The sequence below is a fragment of the Phocoena phocoena genome, chromosome 16 (genome assembly GCF_963924675.1).
Source record: "Phocoena phocoena chromosome 16, mPhoPho1.1, whole genome shotgun sequence".
Taxonomy (NCBI): Eukaryota; Metazoa; Chordata; class Mammalia; order Artiodactyla; family Phocoenidae; genus Phocoena; species Phocoena phocoena.
In genome coordinates, this window is record NC_089234.1 from 40,158,022 (window position 1) to 40,177,804 (window position 19,783).

Here is a 19,783-nt window from a genome sequence, read left to right on the forward strand (position 1 = left end):
GGAGACCCTCATGTACCCTTCTTTTAATAGGGGGTCTGGAATAGACTGTAGAGGTCCCATGTTTCATTCATCATATAGTTCCATCGTTTTTAGTTTAATCATTTGATAGCACCTGATTATATAAAAGATGGTTCCGAAATTACATGGTGAAAATATAGCATAAATTGCAGTATACTGCAGCAGTAGAAAGAGTTAACTAGGTCTACTGGGAGCATCATAAGCCACCAATGAAATCATTTTGAATAAATAAATTGAACATAAGGAAAAGAAATAAAGTATCAACTTTACGGCATATTTGCATGTTCCTAAATTAATTTTTATCTCTATATAGTAACATACCATTTATCTCTAGTTTGCTTGCTAATCTACTACCTAGATTCTAGCCCAGTGGGGGAAAAAAGACAACTTAGAGCAGCCAAAAGTCCACGGACAGAAAACTCAGGCAATTAGTGGTAACAAGAAAAAGTACCTGGCACACAGTAAAAATTCCATGAAAGGTAATGACCATCTTTTTATTATTATTATCATTATTGATTGCTTATAGTTCTGTTTTAGATGCATGATCTCATTTACTATTTACCATAACTCAATGGCGTTGGTTTGGTTAGCACGCCCATTACACTGTTAAAGACAGCTGAGGCACAGGGGGATCTTGTAGCTATTCAAACTCTCATAGCCATTGAATAGTGGAGCTGGGATTTGTCCAAAGTAGACTGGCTCCAGATATATTTTAATCATTTTATTTTATTGCCTCCTTAGGTACTCACTGATTGCATAAATATATTATAGTTGCAGTCATAACAAACTTGGCTATCTGGCTTTATAGCTTGCAGAAAATAAGTGTGTCTGGGTCAGAAATGGGAGGTAAGACAGGCTTCCTGACTCTATCAAAAGATAACACTTAAAAACTTAGCAACTAAAAAAAAAAAAAAACTTAGCAACTAATAACAAATATTATACTATAGAATTTTATTAAAGTTATCTTAAAGGTAACAGCACACTAACGCTTTATTTAAAATGATGGTCTGGGGTTATCTTCTGAGTGTTCTACTATATTCAATAAATTACGCTTTAAATGGTTTGAAAGAAAGTAATCCAATCTAGAAATATTGATCCCCAAATTATTTTTTAAAAAGGTGAGAGAAATATACTTGGTAATTAGGAGGGAGAAGCTTTGATAATCATTTCTTGATGGTGCTAGATAACTGGGGTCTTACTGTTAAACAAGTAGTCATACTTTTCAGTATGTTTCAAAGATCCAGGATTTAGAAAGTATCCAGCTTAGCTAACTTTCCCTAAAACTTAAACTAATGGTTGAAGAGCCTTTTGCCTGTCAGTAGATTCTTGATCCACTGATATGTTGGATATCAAATCTCATTTGTTATGTCACCGAAGAAAGGTCTTCTCTTTGAACAAGTTGTCTGGCAATAGTCTAAACTGCCATATTTAAGAATACAGATAGTAACATAATTCTACCCCCTACATATAAATATTTTCTAGACAAACATGACAAGACCTGCAACTGTAATGTTAGCAGCCTGAAACCGAAAACTACAGTAATTCTTATTGCTTTTTTTTACATCTGTTTTCCAGTTAGCAAGTAACACTCTAGAAATTAATAATCATGTTTATTGAAACTATTTCAAATCTTGTTTCTTACATTAAACATAGATTTGAGCCTTATTTCAGCTTCATACATAGGCTGGAACACAATTTAGAAATTTTAAGTTAACTTTGTGCAAGCTGAATAACTCACTTGCGTCAAGGTCATCTTGTGGCCCATGTTGGTGACTTGATTCTCCAGAATTTAAGAAGAAAAGCCTGTACGAATCTTGTTTCTGAAACAATTGTCAACATAGCAGTGGATGTGTTGACACCAGAATGTCAATGTATCAGCTTTTTAAAAGACAAAACTCCACAGACCGACTATCTATCTATCTATCCATCACCTATTTTCTATTACTTTTTTAAAAACGATTTATTTATTTATTTTATTTATTTTTGGCTGCATCGGGTCTTAGTTGCAGCACCGGGATCTTCATTGAGGCATGCGGGATCTTTCATTGCGGCACGCTGGCTTCTCTCTAGTTGTGGCCTGTGGGTTTTCTCTTCTCTAGTTGTGACGTGCAGGCTCCAGGGTGCGTGGGCTCTGTAGTTTGCAGCACGTGGGCTCTCTAGTTGAGGCGCGCAAGCTCTCTAGTTGTGGCGCACAGGCTTAGTGGCCCCAAGTCAGGTGGGATCTTAGTTCCCTGACCAGGGATCGAACCCGCATCCCCTGCATTGTAAGGTGGATTCTTTACCACTGGACCACCAGGGAAGTCCTGATTTTCTACTACTTTTCTTAAGTGAAATCTTTATGCAAATAGCACTGTAATATATTTCATTATTACTGAAATTTCCTTTGCAGTTCAGTAAAAATAGAGTAACCACTGCTAAAAATACATTTCCTCAATTTGTAATTGTTTACCTCATATTTTATATATTGTATATATTCACTGAGGTTTATGTTCCATCTATTTTTCTTACACCTGGCCAAATACCACAAGTTCTACAGAAATGATGAAACTCTGGGACTCCTTCAGCTTCCCGCTTGGAAGGAGAGACCACCCTTCTCTGCAGTCCCACCCTCTGAATTCCCTGATTTCCTTCTAGCTCACTTCACTGGACACCTGCTCACAGGTGCTGAGATACAGTACAGATTTCTAAGTTCAGTTCATCAATTTCCTGTTCTGAAGGGGAAGCAGTAAGGTTTTCTGTCCTCTATCTGCTGTTCCGTTACGTCGGCAAACTTACAAGAGGGCAAATCAGACTGAGAATCCAATCAGATACTGTCTGTTCTCTGAACATGAAAAATGAACATCCAACATCCAGATCCTTAAACCTGGTAGAGAGAAGCAAGTCAAGGTGATGCTCTCATCACAAGTATAGCCTGTTCTATTGTCAAAAGACCTTGCAAAACCAGGTTAATCCTCCAAGGCCTTGTGAATTTGGTTAGTTGCTAACTCCTGAGAGAAAATTTAATAACGTGGGTGAGCAAAAGGAGGTCATAAAAAGAGAATTGAATATAGGGTGTAGCCAAGATGTCAACTCCATCCCTGGAAAATCTGTGAGGAAAAGAAAGTCAAATATGAAAAAAATATTCTCTGGCTGTTAAGTGGTATAAAGAATAGCCATAATAGGTCTGAATGCCCTGCCCAATCTCCTTCATTTCACTCTTTCTATTATTTATTAATTATAAAAAAAGAAGAAAATAATTTAGTGCTATTCAAATAGATATATACAAATGTCAACATAGAACAATGCTGGGCTTTGCATCCAAATGGCAATGACTTGATAACAAATAGGTAGTATTTGCTGAGACTTCATTCATTTGATAAATGCACCATCACTGTTACTGAACAACTTGACATGGTGGAAAAAAATTTTTTAACATCTTTATTGGAGTATAATTGCTTTACAATGGTGTGTTAGTTTCCGGTGTAAGACAGAGTGAATCAGCTATACATATACATATATCCCCATATCTCCTCCCTCTTGCATCTCCCTCCCACCCTCCCTATCCCACCCCTCTAGGTGGTCGCAAAGCACCGAGCTGATCTCCCTGTGCTATGCGGCTGCTTCCCACTATCTATCTATTTTACATTTGGTAGTATGTATAAGTGACATGGCAAAATTTTTGCTTAATTTTCTTCCTTTCCACTTAATATTTTGTCTACTAAGAAAAGGACATACAGGCTTCCCCCATTTTAAGAATGGATGGTATTCTCAAAGACCATTTGAGAATAATTGTTTGGAACTTGGGATATATTTCTCTGTGATACTTGTATACTTTGTAATAGATGTCTGTCACATACATATCAAATTAATTCTAATAGCTCATCAAAACTTACATATGATCATTAGCCTTGGTATTAAGAGCTGTATAGACTTATATCTATTAATCTTATTTTAAAATACTGATGCCCGGTCCAAAATCCTGAGGTTTTATTAAGGTCTGTTTTTCACTCAACCTAGTTAATTCTGATATGAATCCTGGGTGAGAGGGCACCTCTGGTGTATTAGAGTCTATGGTGAAATGCATTAACAGTTCTATTTTGAACATCAAGTCATATGTTTCCCAGCTCCTGGGTCAGGGGTCTCCTGCTTACCAGTTGCTGAGAGCAAGACCCCCTTAAATGAAAACCTCTGTAGTATTTCCTGAAATAAGTGCTTCAGGAGTCACGGATCGGAGGACAGGATTGGAGCACAAAAGAGGCAAAAGAGAAGCTGCGGGTACCAGGGCCTTCTGTCAAGTGTGTATTTCTTAGGACACTTGGAATCCCAGAATGGTCAAGCTGCCGGTGAGCTTCATAGGCCCGTCTAGTGCAAACCCTTCATTTTACAGAAAGGGGAATCTGTTGCTCAGGCAGACCCTGGGCCAAATCCTGATCACGTCTTTTCCTGTATTCCCAGAGGCCTGGGAGAGTGGCTTATAGTCTCATTTTCTTCTTGCCACGCACTGCATTTTACTCCCTTTTCTTCCTTTGGCTCACTGTGACCATGACCACATCCCAAAGCCTCTTGTCTCTGAAGTTCGTGTAGAATCCTTCAGAAATAAAGGGGAGCCATGAAAAGCGGGGTACATAGCAAAGGTCCTGAGTCCAGAAGTAAAAGCTGACCCCCTAGTATTCATTTAAGTCTTTCCTAATCCTTCTGTTCCTAGTTCAGTCTTCTGACTGATCCCTTGATAAAGATCATAACTAATTATGAGGTTTAATTAAGCTTAAAATTTCTTTCAATATTTTAACCCTCATATAAAAAAATGACCTATAAGAAAAGGCAAAGAGCTCTTAGTTTGGGGTTAGAAAAGAGATTTTTATATTTGAGGAGAAAACTTGGGCTTTCTTTACCCATCCGTTCTTTAGAAATGTAGTCGATGGCAAACATTGTCCTCATGGAAATTGAATGAGAGTTCTGCTGTAATGGATATTTACCATGGAGTGGCATGAGGCAACAAAATGAGGATGAGGGATTCTTCCCACAGGCAGAGTTGTTGCAACAGTGAAGGTAGAGAGAGTTATTTTTACCTACCTTCTTTCCCCTTAAACTTCAACTTCCTGGCCTTTGGAAGTTGTGCTGTGCCAGTCTGGACCACCCTCGTCCACAATCATAAGCAAAAGGCTCAGCATGAAAAATTTGAACGTGGACTTGATATCTGATAATATTAACGGGTTATTTCTAATGTTTTCTTAGATGTGATAATATTGTGGCTATGTTTAAAAGGGAATCCTTACCTTTTAGCAATATGTGCTGATATATTTACAGCATATTCTTGTAATATATTTACAATATTCTTGGAATATTTTCTATGTAAAAATAATTGAAATGAAATGTAGGGTTTGTCTTTCATTTATGATATTAAAAATTAATTGTACAAACAAACAAACTCAGGATGACACTCTGAGGTTTGGGAAAGGGAGAAGGAGGAAATTAAATTGTACTGAAATGAGAGAAAACTTTCTCAGACCACTAGCCCCTGATGGCTATCCATTTATATGAAGGAAATATCTCTTCTGGCATAAATAAAGTTGGGGACTGCATGCTTTTTTTGGTTGAATACATACGTGCAAGTATCTGTATTCTCTGAAGCAAAAATAATAATCACTGAATAACTTAATAACTTTCTATTTTGGGCCAGTGACTCTGTTAAGGTAAGTAACAAACACCAAAAGCGAAAAAAATTTTAATTCCTTTTTGCCAATTTTTTTCATGGCAATATATCTTTACTTAGGCCATAATTTCAGAAAAAGAAAAGTTCATTTCAAACTACTATATGGAATCTATTTTAAAACTGAATAAATAAAACTGCATGTTGGTCAATACATTTCAAGCTAACATTGGGAGCTTATCCTCACTCATCTTTTACAAATGCTGCTCTGATGTTCAGATTTTTAAAAAATTATCTATTGAGCATCAGTGTATTTTCATTTTGAGTCCTTTTAACTATCTGGAGTACACACACCCACAGGCCACATCATAGACAAGAAGACATCAGTGCTTAGCTATAGGAGTCACATTCTTGACATAAATGTGTAATAAAATAACATATTATTCAAATATTTTATAACTTGAATGTTTGCCTTTGTTTTTCAAATATCAGAATATTGTAAAAACTGTGAAGATAGAATCAGATAGTAAAAAATATTACAGACCACAAGTCAAAATGTCAGTCCCTCATGCCTTAGTCTTTGTGACTTTGGCTAAGTCACTTACCATCTCTGGACTTAGTTTGTTCTTTTTTTTTCCTTTTGCGGTACGCGGGCCTCTCACTGCTGTGGCCTCTCCCGTTGCGGAGCAGAGGCTCCGGACGCACAGGCTCAGCGGCCATGGCTCATGGGCCCAGCCGCTCCACGGCATGTGGGATCTTCCCGGACCAGGGCACGAACCCATGTCCCCTGCATCGGCAGGCGGACTCTCAACCACTGCGCCACCAGGGAAGCCCAGTTTGTTCATGTTTAAAAATGTGAAGGTTGGATTAGATGAGCTCCCAAGGGTGTTGATCCAGATTTTGAACCATGTAAATATCTTAATACTTTGAGATAAAGCATCTTTAAAGTTGTCTGATTCTCTACTATCTTGTTTAAAGGAAATTGAATTTCTGGGAATAAGTGTAAATATGCTACAATGTGAAACATGCCCAAGGTTTCTAGTTCTAATTCTGGTGTTTCATTACTGAAATCAATCACTTATCAGCAACTGGTCTAACCAGTTGCAAAACAGAAGTAAAAATATTTCTTATCCCATCTTCACAGAGAATCGGGGAGGATCAATTAAATGAAATAAATTTTAGAGTCCTTGGAAGAAAAGAAAGGTACTTCCTAAATGCAAAGTATTTGCATCACTATTATTCTTATTATGCATCAGATATGAGCAATGCAATTTTCCTGTGTATTCCTGTTGGCTTTATCTTCTCAAGGGAATGTATTTGAAAAATAAGTAGAACTACTTCATGGCTAAAGTACTTAAAAAAAAAGACTGTATTTCTGAAAACCACAATTTTGGAAATACAGAAAGCAAACTAATGCTATCTCAAATTCCCTGAAGAAGAGATTACATTTTCTGGGGAAAATTGACATAATGAAATACTTTATATTCATTAAGTTACTTTCAAGCTTTTTATTTCTTCAAGTTTTTACCACTACCGTTAAAAGACTAATGACTATACCTGTATGCTTTATGGCCAAATAAGTTAGAAATTGTCCCTTTTTGTTTAGAATTTTAGAAATAGGGTTTCTTATGTTTACAGGTTTTGTTTGTTTTGTTTTCTTTTGAAAAACGCTTATAGTAATAGAGACTTTTGTAAAGTGTTATTTGAAAAACATTATTTCAACAGGAAATAACTCCCTATACAAATCTTGAACAATAAAATGGTTCAGGGCTTCCCTGGTGGCGCAGTGGTTGGGAGTCTGCCTGCCGATGCAGGGGACACGGGTTCGTGCCCCGGCCCGGGAGGATCCCACATGCTGCGGAGCTGCTGGGCCCGTGAGCCATGGCCGCTGGGCCTGCGCGTCCGGAGCCTGTGCTCCGCGATGGGAGAGGCCACGGCAGTGAGAGGCCTGCGTACTGCCAAAAAAATAAATAAATAAATAAAATGGTTCACAGTTTTCCAATGAAGTCAGAAGATTCTGCTTTTAAAGTTTAGTTTAACAATGAGACTTTTTAATAAAGCAGTTAAATTAATAAGAGATGACTGGTGACTTGATTATAGATTTAATAAAGACTATCCATTTTTATTTTAGTGACTAAACTTATTTAATCCCAAACATTTTAGAATCAGGGGAATAGGACATGTAGTAACTATTTTCACATACACAAAGTTAATGTAGCACAATGAGGTGATAGTCCCAGTAGTTTAAGCCCAAATCACATCTGTGTTAAATATGCAAATAAGTATTATTGGTCCAGTTTTCAATTCTGCTTTCTCTATATATAGTTACTTGTCTGGCTGAATTTGTATTTACTCTTCAAGACCTACAAATTACTTAATGCACCAAGTTTTATTAAATCAAGAACTGTTATTACGTAAAATCCTGTGTACCAAGTTAAGTGTTTATTCAGTAGATGGCTAGCATTAGAGCTTGCATGCATCATAGACCAGGTATACATATTTTGTGCTTAAGGTCGACTGTCAAAAAGTTCTCACCTCCTTTAACTATTTCTGTAAATATTTATTTATAGATATCAAGGTTCTTTGATCACATAAAAAGTGGAAGGATTTCTAGGAGTTTATCTGAACATTTAAGTAAGCTAGGGCTCTGATTTTATGTATACAACTCATACTTATTTACTTAAGTGTATGTTGATACCTTTACAAAGGCCTACATGTTGAATTCAGGACTTGGAAATACAAAGTCACTGACAGAGCCGAGACCACGCGTCCTGAGCTTCTGTTTGTATTCTAGGATGCGCTCTTGCATTATTTTTAAGTCCAGAGTAGACATTGTCTGATTGAATCGCATCTTACCTATTAAAAGTTACAGAATAAAAATCTTAGTCATAGATGAGAGTTCATGTGTGTTTACTGAAACATTTTATAGATTTCCCCAAGAACTGATAAAACTAAATTCAACAGGAAATAAAAAGATACCCAAGAGCAGATGAGCACAGGCCAAGCAGTGGTGACTGATCTGCATGTAGGTTAAAAGATGCTAAGACTTTGTTTGATTTTCCTTGGAGACCCTTAGAGTAGACTTCTGAAACTGATTTGGATTATAGATTTTGCTAAAGTAAATAGGGCACATTAGCCTTTTGTTTCATTGGCTTTTAATTACTGGCTTTTGTATCCCATCTGGAATGTCCATTTGGATTCTTGGACCTTACTTTAACACTGCACATACTATTGTTTGCTTTGTAGAATAATGCTGAGCCATTTCTGCTATTGTAATATCAAGGTGAAGATAAAATTTTACATTTCAGACATTTTTGTACTGGGTCATATTTGGTTTTCAGTATTAAGGAGAGATGTTTGCTTCTTAATAATAGTGGTCAGTCGTAAGGGATAGAACCCAATTGTGTTATTTTGAAATGATGACAGAATTGATTCATGGATATCTGGCAACAACAAAAAAAGAAACAATTATGGTGAATAATAAAGGACATCTGAGTCTTACTCTTTAGTTTTGTGGAAGCTGGTGATATTGGAAGAGATGGAAAAATAAAAACTAATGGTTATTATCTATTTCTGAAAGGAAGTGAATATAATACTGGATAGATATGTAGTTTTAGATAAAGAGAGGTTAAGATTATTCCAGTATTATTTTTCTGTTTCTAGACTTTGCATGTATGTCTTGGTCTGTTTCTAGACTTTGCATGTATGTCTTGGTCTCATCATCATTACACCTGCAACTTTACATTTTCATTGCTTTTAGAACCTCCTTTGGTGTATAAGCAGAAATGAAAAGAGAAGGTGAAAATGTAGGCAACTTTGTTTCTTTCTAGTAGTTCTTGAAAGTTCCATATTTCACTATTTAAAGAGTACCCTGTACAAATTAGTGACTGGATTCTAATCACCAAAGCCCCAGGTGAATCTTATGGTCAGGTATGTTTGAGAAATGATATATTATCTCTCTACTTCACCCAACACACTTATTCTCTGGTTATATAGTTATTTGCATGTTGTTAACCTATTTTGAGGGTTTATAAGCTCCTTGAAGTTATACAGAGTATGTCAGTATCTGCACTTTTCTGGAAAGAGAATCCACAGCTTTCACCCTATACCAAAAAAAAAAAAAAAAAAAATGAATACAGTTGACCCTTGAACAACATAGGTTTGAACTGTGCAGATCCACTCATCTGCAGATTTTTTTCAGTAGTAAATACTACATGATCCAGTTGGTTGAATGGGCAGATATGGAACTATGGATACAGAAAAATTGTGGATATGGAGGACCCACTATAAATTATACATGAATTTTTGACCGTAGGAGGGTCAGCGCCCCAACCCTTGCATTGTTCAAGGGTCAACTGTAAATAACAGTATTCTCTTAAAAAATCTGTATCTCAAACTAAGGTAGGAACATTAGAAAATACATTTCATACCACTTGCTAGATTTTAAGCAACCAAACATCAGGAATTGAATGCGTTACTGATATATATTTCCCTTAGCACTTGGGAACTGTCCCTCTCATAAACACTTTTGCACAGATGGATTTTAGAGTTGCATAAATCTGGGCCTAATTCTTTGGACCTGGTACCCCACAGTAGTAAGTAAGCTAGGTACTTGTGTTCCATGGTTACCTCCTTCAGGCAAGAGAAGTTTTATAGGACAAGAGCCATTTACTTAACCAATTTATTTTGTCTCCTTCCCCACTCAAAATTATCAACTCTAAAGAATGTAGAACATAACGGATAGATTCAAATTATTTTCAAATAATTCCTGCGTAAAAAGAAAGAATGAAAACGTCCCTCCAAGTTACGAGCTAGAGGAGTGAGATACCTCCAGAAGCTAAATCATCTATAGTTTGGCTTTTTTACAAAGGTCTCTTCAGGTGATGATTTCCATGTTAAAAAACAAAGCTATTTATTCAAAAAGGAAAAGTGTACAGAGTCTCTGTGATGAAGCGACTCCCTAAAGAGTAATCTCAATGAGGAAAAAAAAAGACATGACGTTCTAAGCAACAACATTTCCTTGGTTGGGGCTCCCCTGGTGGCGCAGTGGTTGAGTGTCCGCCTGCCGATGCAGGGGACACGGGTTCGTGCCCCGGTCCGGGAAGATCCCACATGCCACGGAGCAGCTGGGCCCGTGAGCCAGGCATCTCACCAACCACTCCATAAAAATCCCCCAACTAGGAAGTATTTTAAAAATTCACCTAGAAATAATAGCAAAGTAATTAGCAAAGTTTTGCATTCTGCATCTGTCTGTTTTATTGTCAATGTTGCTTATTTTTTTTTTTTTTTAAAGCTGTGTTAGCCATTACAGAGCTATTGTTCATTCCTATGGGTCTAGGACAACAGGGGCAGGAGTCAAGGCCAAGTTATGAGTCCCCAATACTTTTGCCATGAATGCATCACACTCCAGACTCATTGGACAGCTACTGATTTCCTTGGATCATTTTAATCCAACCCAAAATTCTTCTATGGCTCTGGAACCTCCTGAGGCTTTCAGAGGGGTTAGAACTATGGTTCTCAACCCTTAGCTGTACATCAGAATCACCCAAGGAGCTGTAAAAGTGTATAGATATGTGATACTGCTTCCAGAGATTGCTGATCAACTTGATCTATGGTGGGACGCAGATTAAGTGGTTTCTAAAAGATGCTCAGGAAGTTCTGATGTGCAACAAATGGCTGAAGATGACTTGTTTAGACATTTCCAGACTAATTTTACAGAACCCAAATATAAGGATTTGGGGGGGAGGTGCGTCTTCAAGAGCTATAAGTAGTAACACCATACTTTAAATATATAAAGTGGTGTCAGAGTAGTCTGAAAGAGTTTACCCTCTTCAATCTGAGATTTCTAAATCCAGCAAGCACATAAGATATTATTTAAAAACAATCTCATTAAGAATTTGACTGCCGGAAATTCTTGAACACCTACATATTATCATGGTGGAGCGGGGGTGGGGGGGGGGGTCTGATCCCAGCAGGTGTCCTTTTTAAACACCTGTTGGAGTGAACTCTGTCACTGACCCTTTAAATGGGATGGAGTTTTAATTTTCCAAAAGCTGTGAGCCAGTTGGAATTCTAGAAATGCACATTTGTTGCTTATGTTCCATTCTAGTAAACCATCTCCTGAAGTGCTATGTTGATCTCTTGATTGTGTAGTTAATGAGAGAAATCTATAGATACCATTCAGAATGCCTAGCAGTCTTGTTTTATAGAGGTTAACTAGAGAGAGTTGATTTCCCATCATCAGCTAATAACGAGAAACACTGTTTACCATCTTGTGAGTCTTTCAAGAATTGATGGGTTAAAAACCAGAATTGTCATTGTAAACTGGAGAGTGTTGAAAGCTCACCTAGATAACTGTTTTACATTTTTCCCAAGTGGAGAGTCTGAATTTGTGTTTGATTATAATGAAATAGCTAAAATGTTACCCAGCTTAAGGCCAAACATGCCTGTGAATGATTCTATCCAAAAGCTGACATAAACACACTGTGTCACTATTTCAAGCATGTTCATCATGTCTATCTATAGCATACTACTGAATCAGGTACCGCCTGGCTGAAGGTCATGGGTTACACATAGCTCTTCAAATACTTTATTTCTGAGACAGCTGAATTACTCCCTGACCTGACTTTAGTGAGTGGGAGGGTCATCATCTGTATGCCTTACTGCCCTTTCTAAAAATAGTAGGGGCTTTAATAAGGAGATATTTTAAGCAGCTCATATTCACTTGTCTCATCAGGGGAAGCTTATTTTGGCCACTTGCATGTGTCCAATTTGCATGTGCCTAGAGTTAAACTTTTGGAGGCTAGTCTGTGCTCCTTCACCCCACTCATCTAAGAAACTGGCAAGCATAAAGACACTGGAATTACTAGCTGAGAGTCAGTGGGTAAACACAAATGAAGGGAAGACACTTTTTAGGAATGTGATTATGCTTCCGAAATCATCCATTTCAGACATTTTCACATCAGTCCTCAGCTTTTCGGATCTGTTTTCATAAAACCTGGCCGTGATTTCACTCCAGAGACCTCAGTGATCTTGCCGCTTTTAATAAACATTAATAGGAGCCACTGCCAGCCTGTGGATAAGGGAAACTAATGAGAAACTGCCATCCAAAATCAACAGCAAACACAAAACCAAGCAAAACCAAAAAATCCAAAACAAAACCAAAAAAGAACAATCTGTGCTCACAAGAAGACGCATAGAAAAACACCGAGATGTAACTTTGATTTGATAACTGGATTTATCAGTCACGTGACTGACATGCAGTGGGTACTTTGTATTTTTCTACTCTGAAATACAAGTGCAAGTCTATGTTATTCTGCACAACTGGGACCAAAAAATTATGAGTGTGAGAAAACGCAGACTCTAAAAGCAAGATGGCGTTTAAGCAGGTAAACCCTGTTTCACAGTCATGTCATTCCAGTACAGTTGTACGTGGTACTCGTGTTTCCACCTCTAAGAAATTTCCATTTTTTCGCATCAAAAACTCCAGATATGAAGCTGAAGCTGCTTTCTTCGCCAACCTGAAGCTGTCTGATTTCAACATCATCGACACCCTTGGAGTTGGAGGTTTCGGACGAGTAGAACTGGTAGGTGATTGCTCTTTAAATGCTTTTGAGAGTCCTGTCTTCCTTCTTAATTTTTTCTCCTAGATTAAGATTTCTCTTTTCTTCTCTCTCTCATCATTATTGTTCCTAAATTGGTACCAAATACTCTCATTTCAGCACAACAGAGTTTGCAACAAAGTGAAATATGTTATGTAATCAGTAAATGAAAAATAAAATAAACACCAACTTACTTTTTAGAAAACCTCTGCATATTAAATGAAAGGTAAACACACTTACTTAATGAGGAGTCATAAAGCACTTAATACCCGCTGATTTTCTGTGATCTTTGTTTACTTCCTTAGTTCTGAGCAGTGCTCACTAACTTAATTATGCACTCTATCTATAATCACAATAACTGAAATATAAATTTAAATATATATAAAGAGAGATGAGGTATATTTACATGTATTATATATCTATGTATATAACATATAATTATTCTCACGACTGCTTTAAAAATTAAGTAAATGGTGTTGTAGTTATTCTGTAGTTATAAGCACCTATTTAGATTATAGTATATATCTATACACACATACATATAACTGTATTAGAAAATATGGTATGAATATTTTATATAATATATTTCACACACATGTTTATTTATGTGTATACACACACAGCTAAGTGAAGATGAAGAAGACATTTTGGCACAAGTTCGTACATTAAACACATGGCATCAATATGGTGTAAACCAAATGAAAGCATGTTCTATTGTGCCTTTGTTTAAAATATAAATTTAAAAACTGACATATTACAACAAAAATTAGAAAAAAATGTACTCTTGTGACTGAGTTGCTGCATTCCACATTGTGTGGATAAAAACCATATTTGAGAATGTAGATTAATGTCCACCTCTCCTGAACATGGAGGAGTCCCTGATATCAGACACCAGTACAGTACGTTAGGAACTCCCTGAGACTGTGTACAGTTCAGTAAATAGTTACTGTTGCCATCAGGCAGTAGGAGAAATCCCCTTCCATAAAAGTAGATTGACCTAGCACTATTTTTGTATTTGTCCATTTGTGCTGTAGTTGGGATTTCTGACTTTGATGGGCAGAATGATGTTATTTACTTAAATATTAGACAAGAAAGGTTTAGAACCGTAAAGTGTTTCACTGAATTTGTGTGATGCTTCCCTTAACGCTGGCTGGAGATACTATAGTAATGCTGCTGCTGACTTGATTCCTGACTTCATAGTGTGCCTCTGGGCATCTAAGTATTGAATGTTTTCAATTACAGGAGTAAAAATCAAGTAAGGGCTTAGAAAAACCTCTTTTCTGAATCCTGCCAATTAATGCAGTCTTAGATTTATTTTTCAAGAACATTAATTTTGTGATGAAATAGAACTTCACATAGTTAATGAAGATTTAATGACTGTTATACATGAACAGCTTTGCACGGGGAGTGTTGGGACATTAGAAACAGCACAGAGTGTAGCGCTCGTAGCCATGAAGGATTTATTGTCTGCTGTGTTTATTTACATAGTTGTATGTGTCTAAACCCCTCTCTCTATGAAGCAGTATAAAGGACAGAATTCCCTAGAGATTAATTTTATGGCCGTTACAGTTTCTTAAAATTATTTTTTAAGGACTGTGGACAATAAAATTGCTGTTTTAGTTGACAAAAAAAATCAACATTATAACTTTGTGGTCTCCTAAAGAGGTCTGATAGCTTCAAATTGGGAACCTTTAAGTTACCAGTGAGATATTTTATGAAATATAGGAATTTACTTAGGATTTTTGAAATACTGGAAATCACTTAAAGACACTGAAACCACTTCAAGATGCATAATCAAATGCCAAGCTGATAGTGGAAAACTTCTAGAAAATTCCCTCAAAAATGTGAGGAGGCACAAACAACCACCAAATTAAGGAAGGTTCAAAGTGGGCATATTAAAGGTAATGCAGTTTAAAAAGACAAAATATGTAAGTGTTTGTAGGCATGTGTGTGCTTCAGTACATACATACTTATATATAATCTTCATCCCAGGAGTGATAATCAAAGGCAGTTCAGCAATTTTCTTCTCATGGATGTGATATTTTACACGTCTACACAAATGTTTTTAGACTAATGGAAATCGTAACCCCAAGGATTAACTTAGGTTGGAGCTGTAGCCTGGTTTGAAAAACTTTAGATGTATTCCTGAATGATAAACCCATGATGGGTTATAAAGTATAACTAGTACATCATGGGTAGAGGTGCATGTCTTTAACCTCTGAAGTGACATCATCTTGCGTGATCTTGCACTTCCCAAACACACTAGGAGATTATCCTAATACCCAAATTGTCTTCACTGTTCGAGGTGGACTACCCATTTAAGTGATCACTGTTATTACCCCAGAATCCATTGCTCCCAGTTCTTGCCACTTACTAACTGTAATGTTGATCAGGTAAATGACATTATAAAAATTACCACAGTTACACTTTAATTTTATAATTCTATTTCTTAAAATTTTCCCAGGTGTTGATTATAAGATGATAAACTACTGAATTGGGTATGAAGAATTAAGAAATTTGAATCTGTGAACCCCATTTCCTGTTAGAACTAAGTTAGAAGTGCAGTTTTATTATCATTTGATATACAGATCATGTTATTTGCTTAATGTAATACCATTCAAACACTTCTTAGCATTTCTTAATTTTTATCATTTATGTCAATTTAGATGAATTTAGATGCAGGGGTATTTTTCAGGCAGAAGAACTGCTAAAATAATGTTTTGCCAACTTTTAGAGATGAGAACATAATAGAAACTTAAATATTTGTTCAATGATGAGACCAGAAGCTTGAAGTGAAGGTCTCATAGGAATGGGAGTTCTGTTCTTAAGTTATTCAGTCTATTTCATAAATACTTTTAGCATAAGTGATTTCAACTAGTTTAATATCAGACATGTCTTGTTCACACCCATTACCTTCGGGAAGTCATTTATACTGCTTTTCTTTCTGTGATCTGGTATATACTGTATTTTCTGCACGTATTTTTATTTTTGAAGAACCACTTTCTAACTTATTCAGTGCTACCTGTTTACAGAATATTTTCCAGAAGACCACATTCCGTTTATAATAGCACCTTCAGCTAAAGAACTCAGCTTTTTTAAAATATATGATTTACTTGTTAAAGCTATAAGACATCTAGGTAATTCTCTTAATTTACAAGACGTGACTGTAAAATAAGGAGATGGATTTTACAAATCACAAGTGAAAATTAGTCCCATTGCTTTATGGTCACATTCCGAATTTACTCTCCTTTGCCCTTGTCAGAGAGGTGCTTGCTTTTCAGAGTAGATTGGTACAAGTCAAACTTTTTAATCTAGCAATGCTATGTAGCGGTTGCTTTAAATAATAAATATGTAATCTATTTATTCAGCAATTCAATGCCTCTTATACCAGAGCACCATACTTGGATAAAATATAGGAAGAATGATATGGAAAACATAATCTCTGTCTTCTTGGATTATATTCTTTCTACACAATATATTATGTATTTATGTAGTGAGCTCTCTGCTGGGATATACACAGTTTAACAGAAAATAGCCACTGCCTCTAGGGACTCACAGTTCACTAGGAGGGACAGTCATGCAAACTAATAAGTAAACCCATAATCAGAGTATGAGAAGCACGTGCTCAGTGCGTGGAGGGGCAAGATTTCTTAGAGGAGGCAGCATTTCTAAGACAGAGGGATCGACATCAAGGCGTTGCCATAAATAACCTCAAGCATTATGGTCTGCTCTCGTAAAATGAAACTACTGCAGGATAGTTTGTTAATAAACTGATATTAATAATGTTTATTAATAAATTAGTATGACTTTCTTACTAAAATCATCGAGCTTTTCATTTGAACCCAGCTTTACAATCTTTAAATGGCTCTCATATCCAGTATATAATTTTGCCTTTAGAGCTATCATAGGAGACATAAGCCACATTTCACAGGAGCTAAGTCATGAATAATGTGTATAAGTGACCTAAGATCCCACGGTCACTGAAAGAGCTGTTGTTTTTGCCCAGAACTACTGATTTTTAAACTAGACTTTTTCTTTTTTTTTTTATCATTCTGACTACTAAAGATATTTAGATTCTTATTACCACCACTAACAGCCACCATTATCAAATCAGACAAGTGTCACTTTATTATAATAGGTACACGTTTGTTTTTTTAAAAAAGTCTTCTAGAATTCAAGAACCTGTCTTAGACATAAATACGGAATAGATGCCATGATTATCTGCTATTCACCTCTTCTTCTGTCGAACCTTCAGAGACTCTTTTTTCTGTCTTCTCTTTTGTGGCTCCTAGTTGAGTGTTAAAATATCTGTGGAGGAAAAAATAAAGATCAGACAGTATCACGTGGTAGCTAAAAGCTAGAGCTCTGGAATCAGACTGTCTGGATTGAGGTCTTACCAGCTGTGTGTGATTAGTCATTTACTTAAACCTCTTGAGCCTCAGTTTCCTCATCTCTAAAAGGAGGATAATAATAGGCTGTGTGCCTCAGGCATTGCAAAGATTAAATGAGTTAAAGTCCCAAAATAGTGCCTCACGTATCATAGGTCAGTAAGTGTTGGCAGTGTTGTTATTATTATTAAAATATTCTAATGATAACTATCATTTTCAGCTCTACCCATAGAAAAGGAAGGGAATGAAATATTTTACTCTTTTTTCTCCCATTGTTAGGCCAAGTGCTGAGAAAACAAGCATTTCTCCAATACATGAGTGAGGCTAAGGTGTTCAAATGACCTTCAGTGATAGCTTCTATTAAATTCCCCCAAACCACTAAAGCTCCTTACTTTCTGATCTGTCATGAGTAGAGATGGGAAACAATTTTCAGTCTTCCTCACACTAAACCTTTGTGTACCTGAAGTAGTCTGCTCTTATTCATCCATTTCTCTTCTAAATCGTAAAGCCCCACCTCTTAACCTCTCAACAGGAAATCGTTTCTGGTGCAAACTGCTAAATCATATCCAGTTTCTCCACAATCTTCTTAAACCATGGCATCCTGATTGGGCATAATAAGGGTCTGGCTCTTGCCAAATGGAGGACAAAGGTCTTTTCTCCTGTGCCACAATCCCATGATCGGATTGCCCAGGAGGGGGCAATGTGGTAGCAAGTTGTAAGAATTCTGCCACACTCACAATCACATTTGTGTAGCAGGGTCTGTGTGCTGTACATATGGGCATCCATACCACTCTCATGGCATTTTTGCCAGCTGCTTGGTCACTGTGTGTCACATGCAAGTGACGTGGAAGGCTATGTAAAGCAACAAAAGAAATAGGGACTAAGAGATGATTAAGCAAGAAATTAGGCGATAAACCTATTGCTCAGTCACAGAGTTTTGTTTCGTCATTATGTAAGGGGAAAGCCTAAGCCAAAGGGAAACCCCACATGAGACGAAAACCCTTCAAGAGCTTCTTACTGCCAAGCCACATGACAGTGAAATAGAATAGCTGTGGGATCGCTGGACAGCACTGCCCTTTGTGCCCACTGTGATTTATGCTGCAGGGGATGCCTGGGAAACCCTCCCATCCTAAGGCCTTGTGTCCTCTGTAGCCAAGGTGAATAAGCACTCTGTGCTGGTTGAAAACTCAAAATTGCCTCATTTTAACATAGCCTTTTCTCTAGAAATACCCTACTTGGATTATTATTAAATATGTCATCCTCATTTATATTTATTCTTCAAAAGAATGAAAACTGACACAAATTAGTAATTGTGATAGTGTTGATTTCTGAGAAAATAAGTTATTCAGATAGTTAATAAAAATCCAATTTGATAAATGCTAATTGAACATAATAGGTGCAGTCACAACACAGGCATTCCTCAGAGATATTGCGGGTTCAATTCCAGACCACTGCAATAAAGCAAGTATCACAATAAAGCAAGTAACAGGAATTTTTTGGTTTCCCAATGCATATGACAGTTATGTATACACTATACTATAGTCAATAAAGCAATTATCACAATAAAGCAAGTAACAGGAATTTTTTGGTTTCCCAATGCATATGACAGTTATGTATACACTATACTATAGTCTATAAAGCATGTAAGAGCATTAAGTCTAAAAAAACAATGTACATACCTTAATCAAAAAATACTTTATTAAAAAAATACTTTATTGCTATAAAATGCTATCATCTGAGTCTTCAGTAAGTAGTAACATCAAAGATCACTGATCACAGATTATTATAGCAAATATAATAATCATGAAAAAGTTTGCAATACTGTGAGAATTACTAAAATGTGACACAGAGACACGATGTGAGCAAATGCTGTTGGAAAAATGATATCGACAGACTTCCTCGACACAGGGTTGCCACAAACCTTCAATGTGTTAAAAATGCAGTATCTGCAAAGTGTGGTAAAAAAATGAAGCGCAATAAAATGAAGTATGCCTGTATACTGCAACTTCTAAAACATCTAACCACAAGATAGTTTCTAAGCAGAAATCACAGGTGATAACATTTATCTCTGCTTTGACATATACAAATAAGGTAAAATATGCATGAATTCATCTTGTTACTGTAGAACATATTCTCTTTAGTACATT

General features: G+C 36.5%; 1 protein-coding gene across 2 annotated transcripts in view; it reads left to right on the forward strand.

Moving 5' to 3' along the window:
* The window catches only part of PRKG1 (protein kinase cGMP-dependent 1), a 1,186,243-nt gene that overhangs the window by 1,129,236 nt on the left and 37,224 nt on the right, over window positions 1-19,783 (forward strand). For both annotated transcript variants that reach the window (XM_065894586.1, XM_065894585.1), the window contains exon 10: window positions 13,137-13,233. In XM_065894586.1, the coding sequence (XP_065750658.1) occupies window positions 13,137-13,233 (97 nt within the window). The remainder of the gene's footprint in view (window positions 1-13,136; window positions 13,234-19,783) is intronic.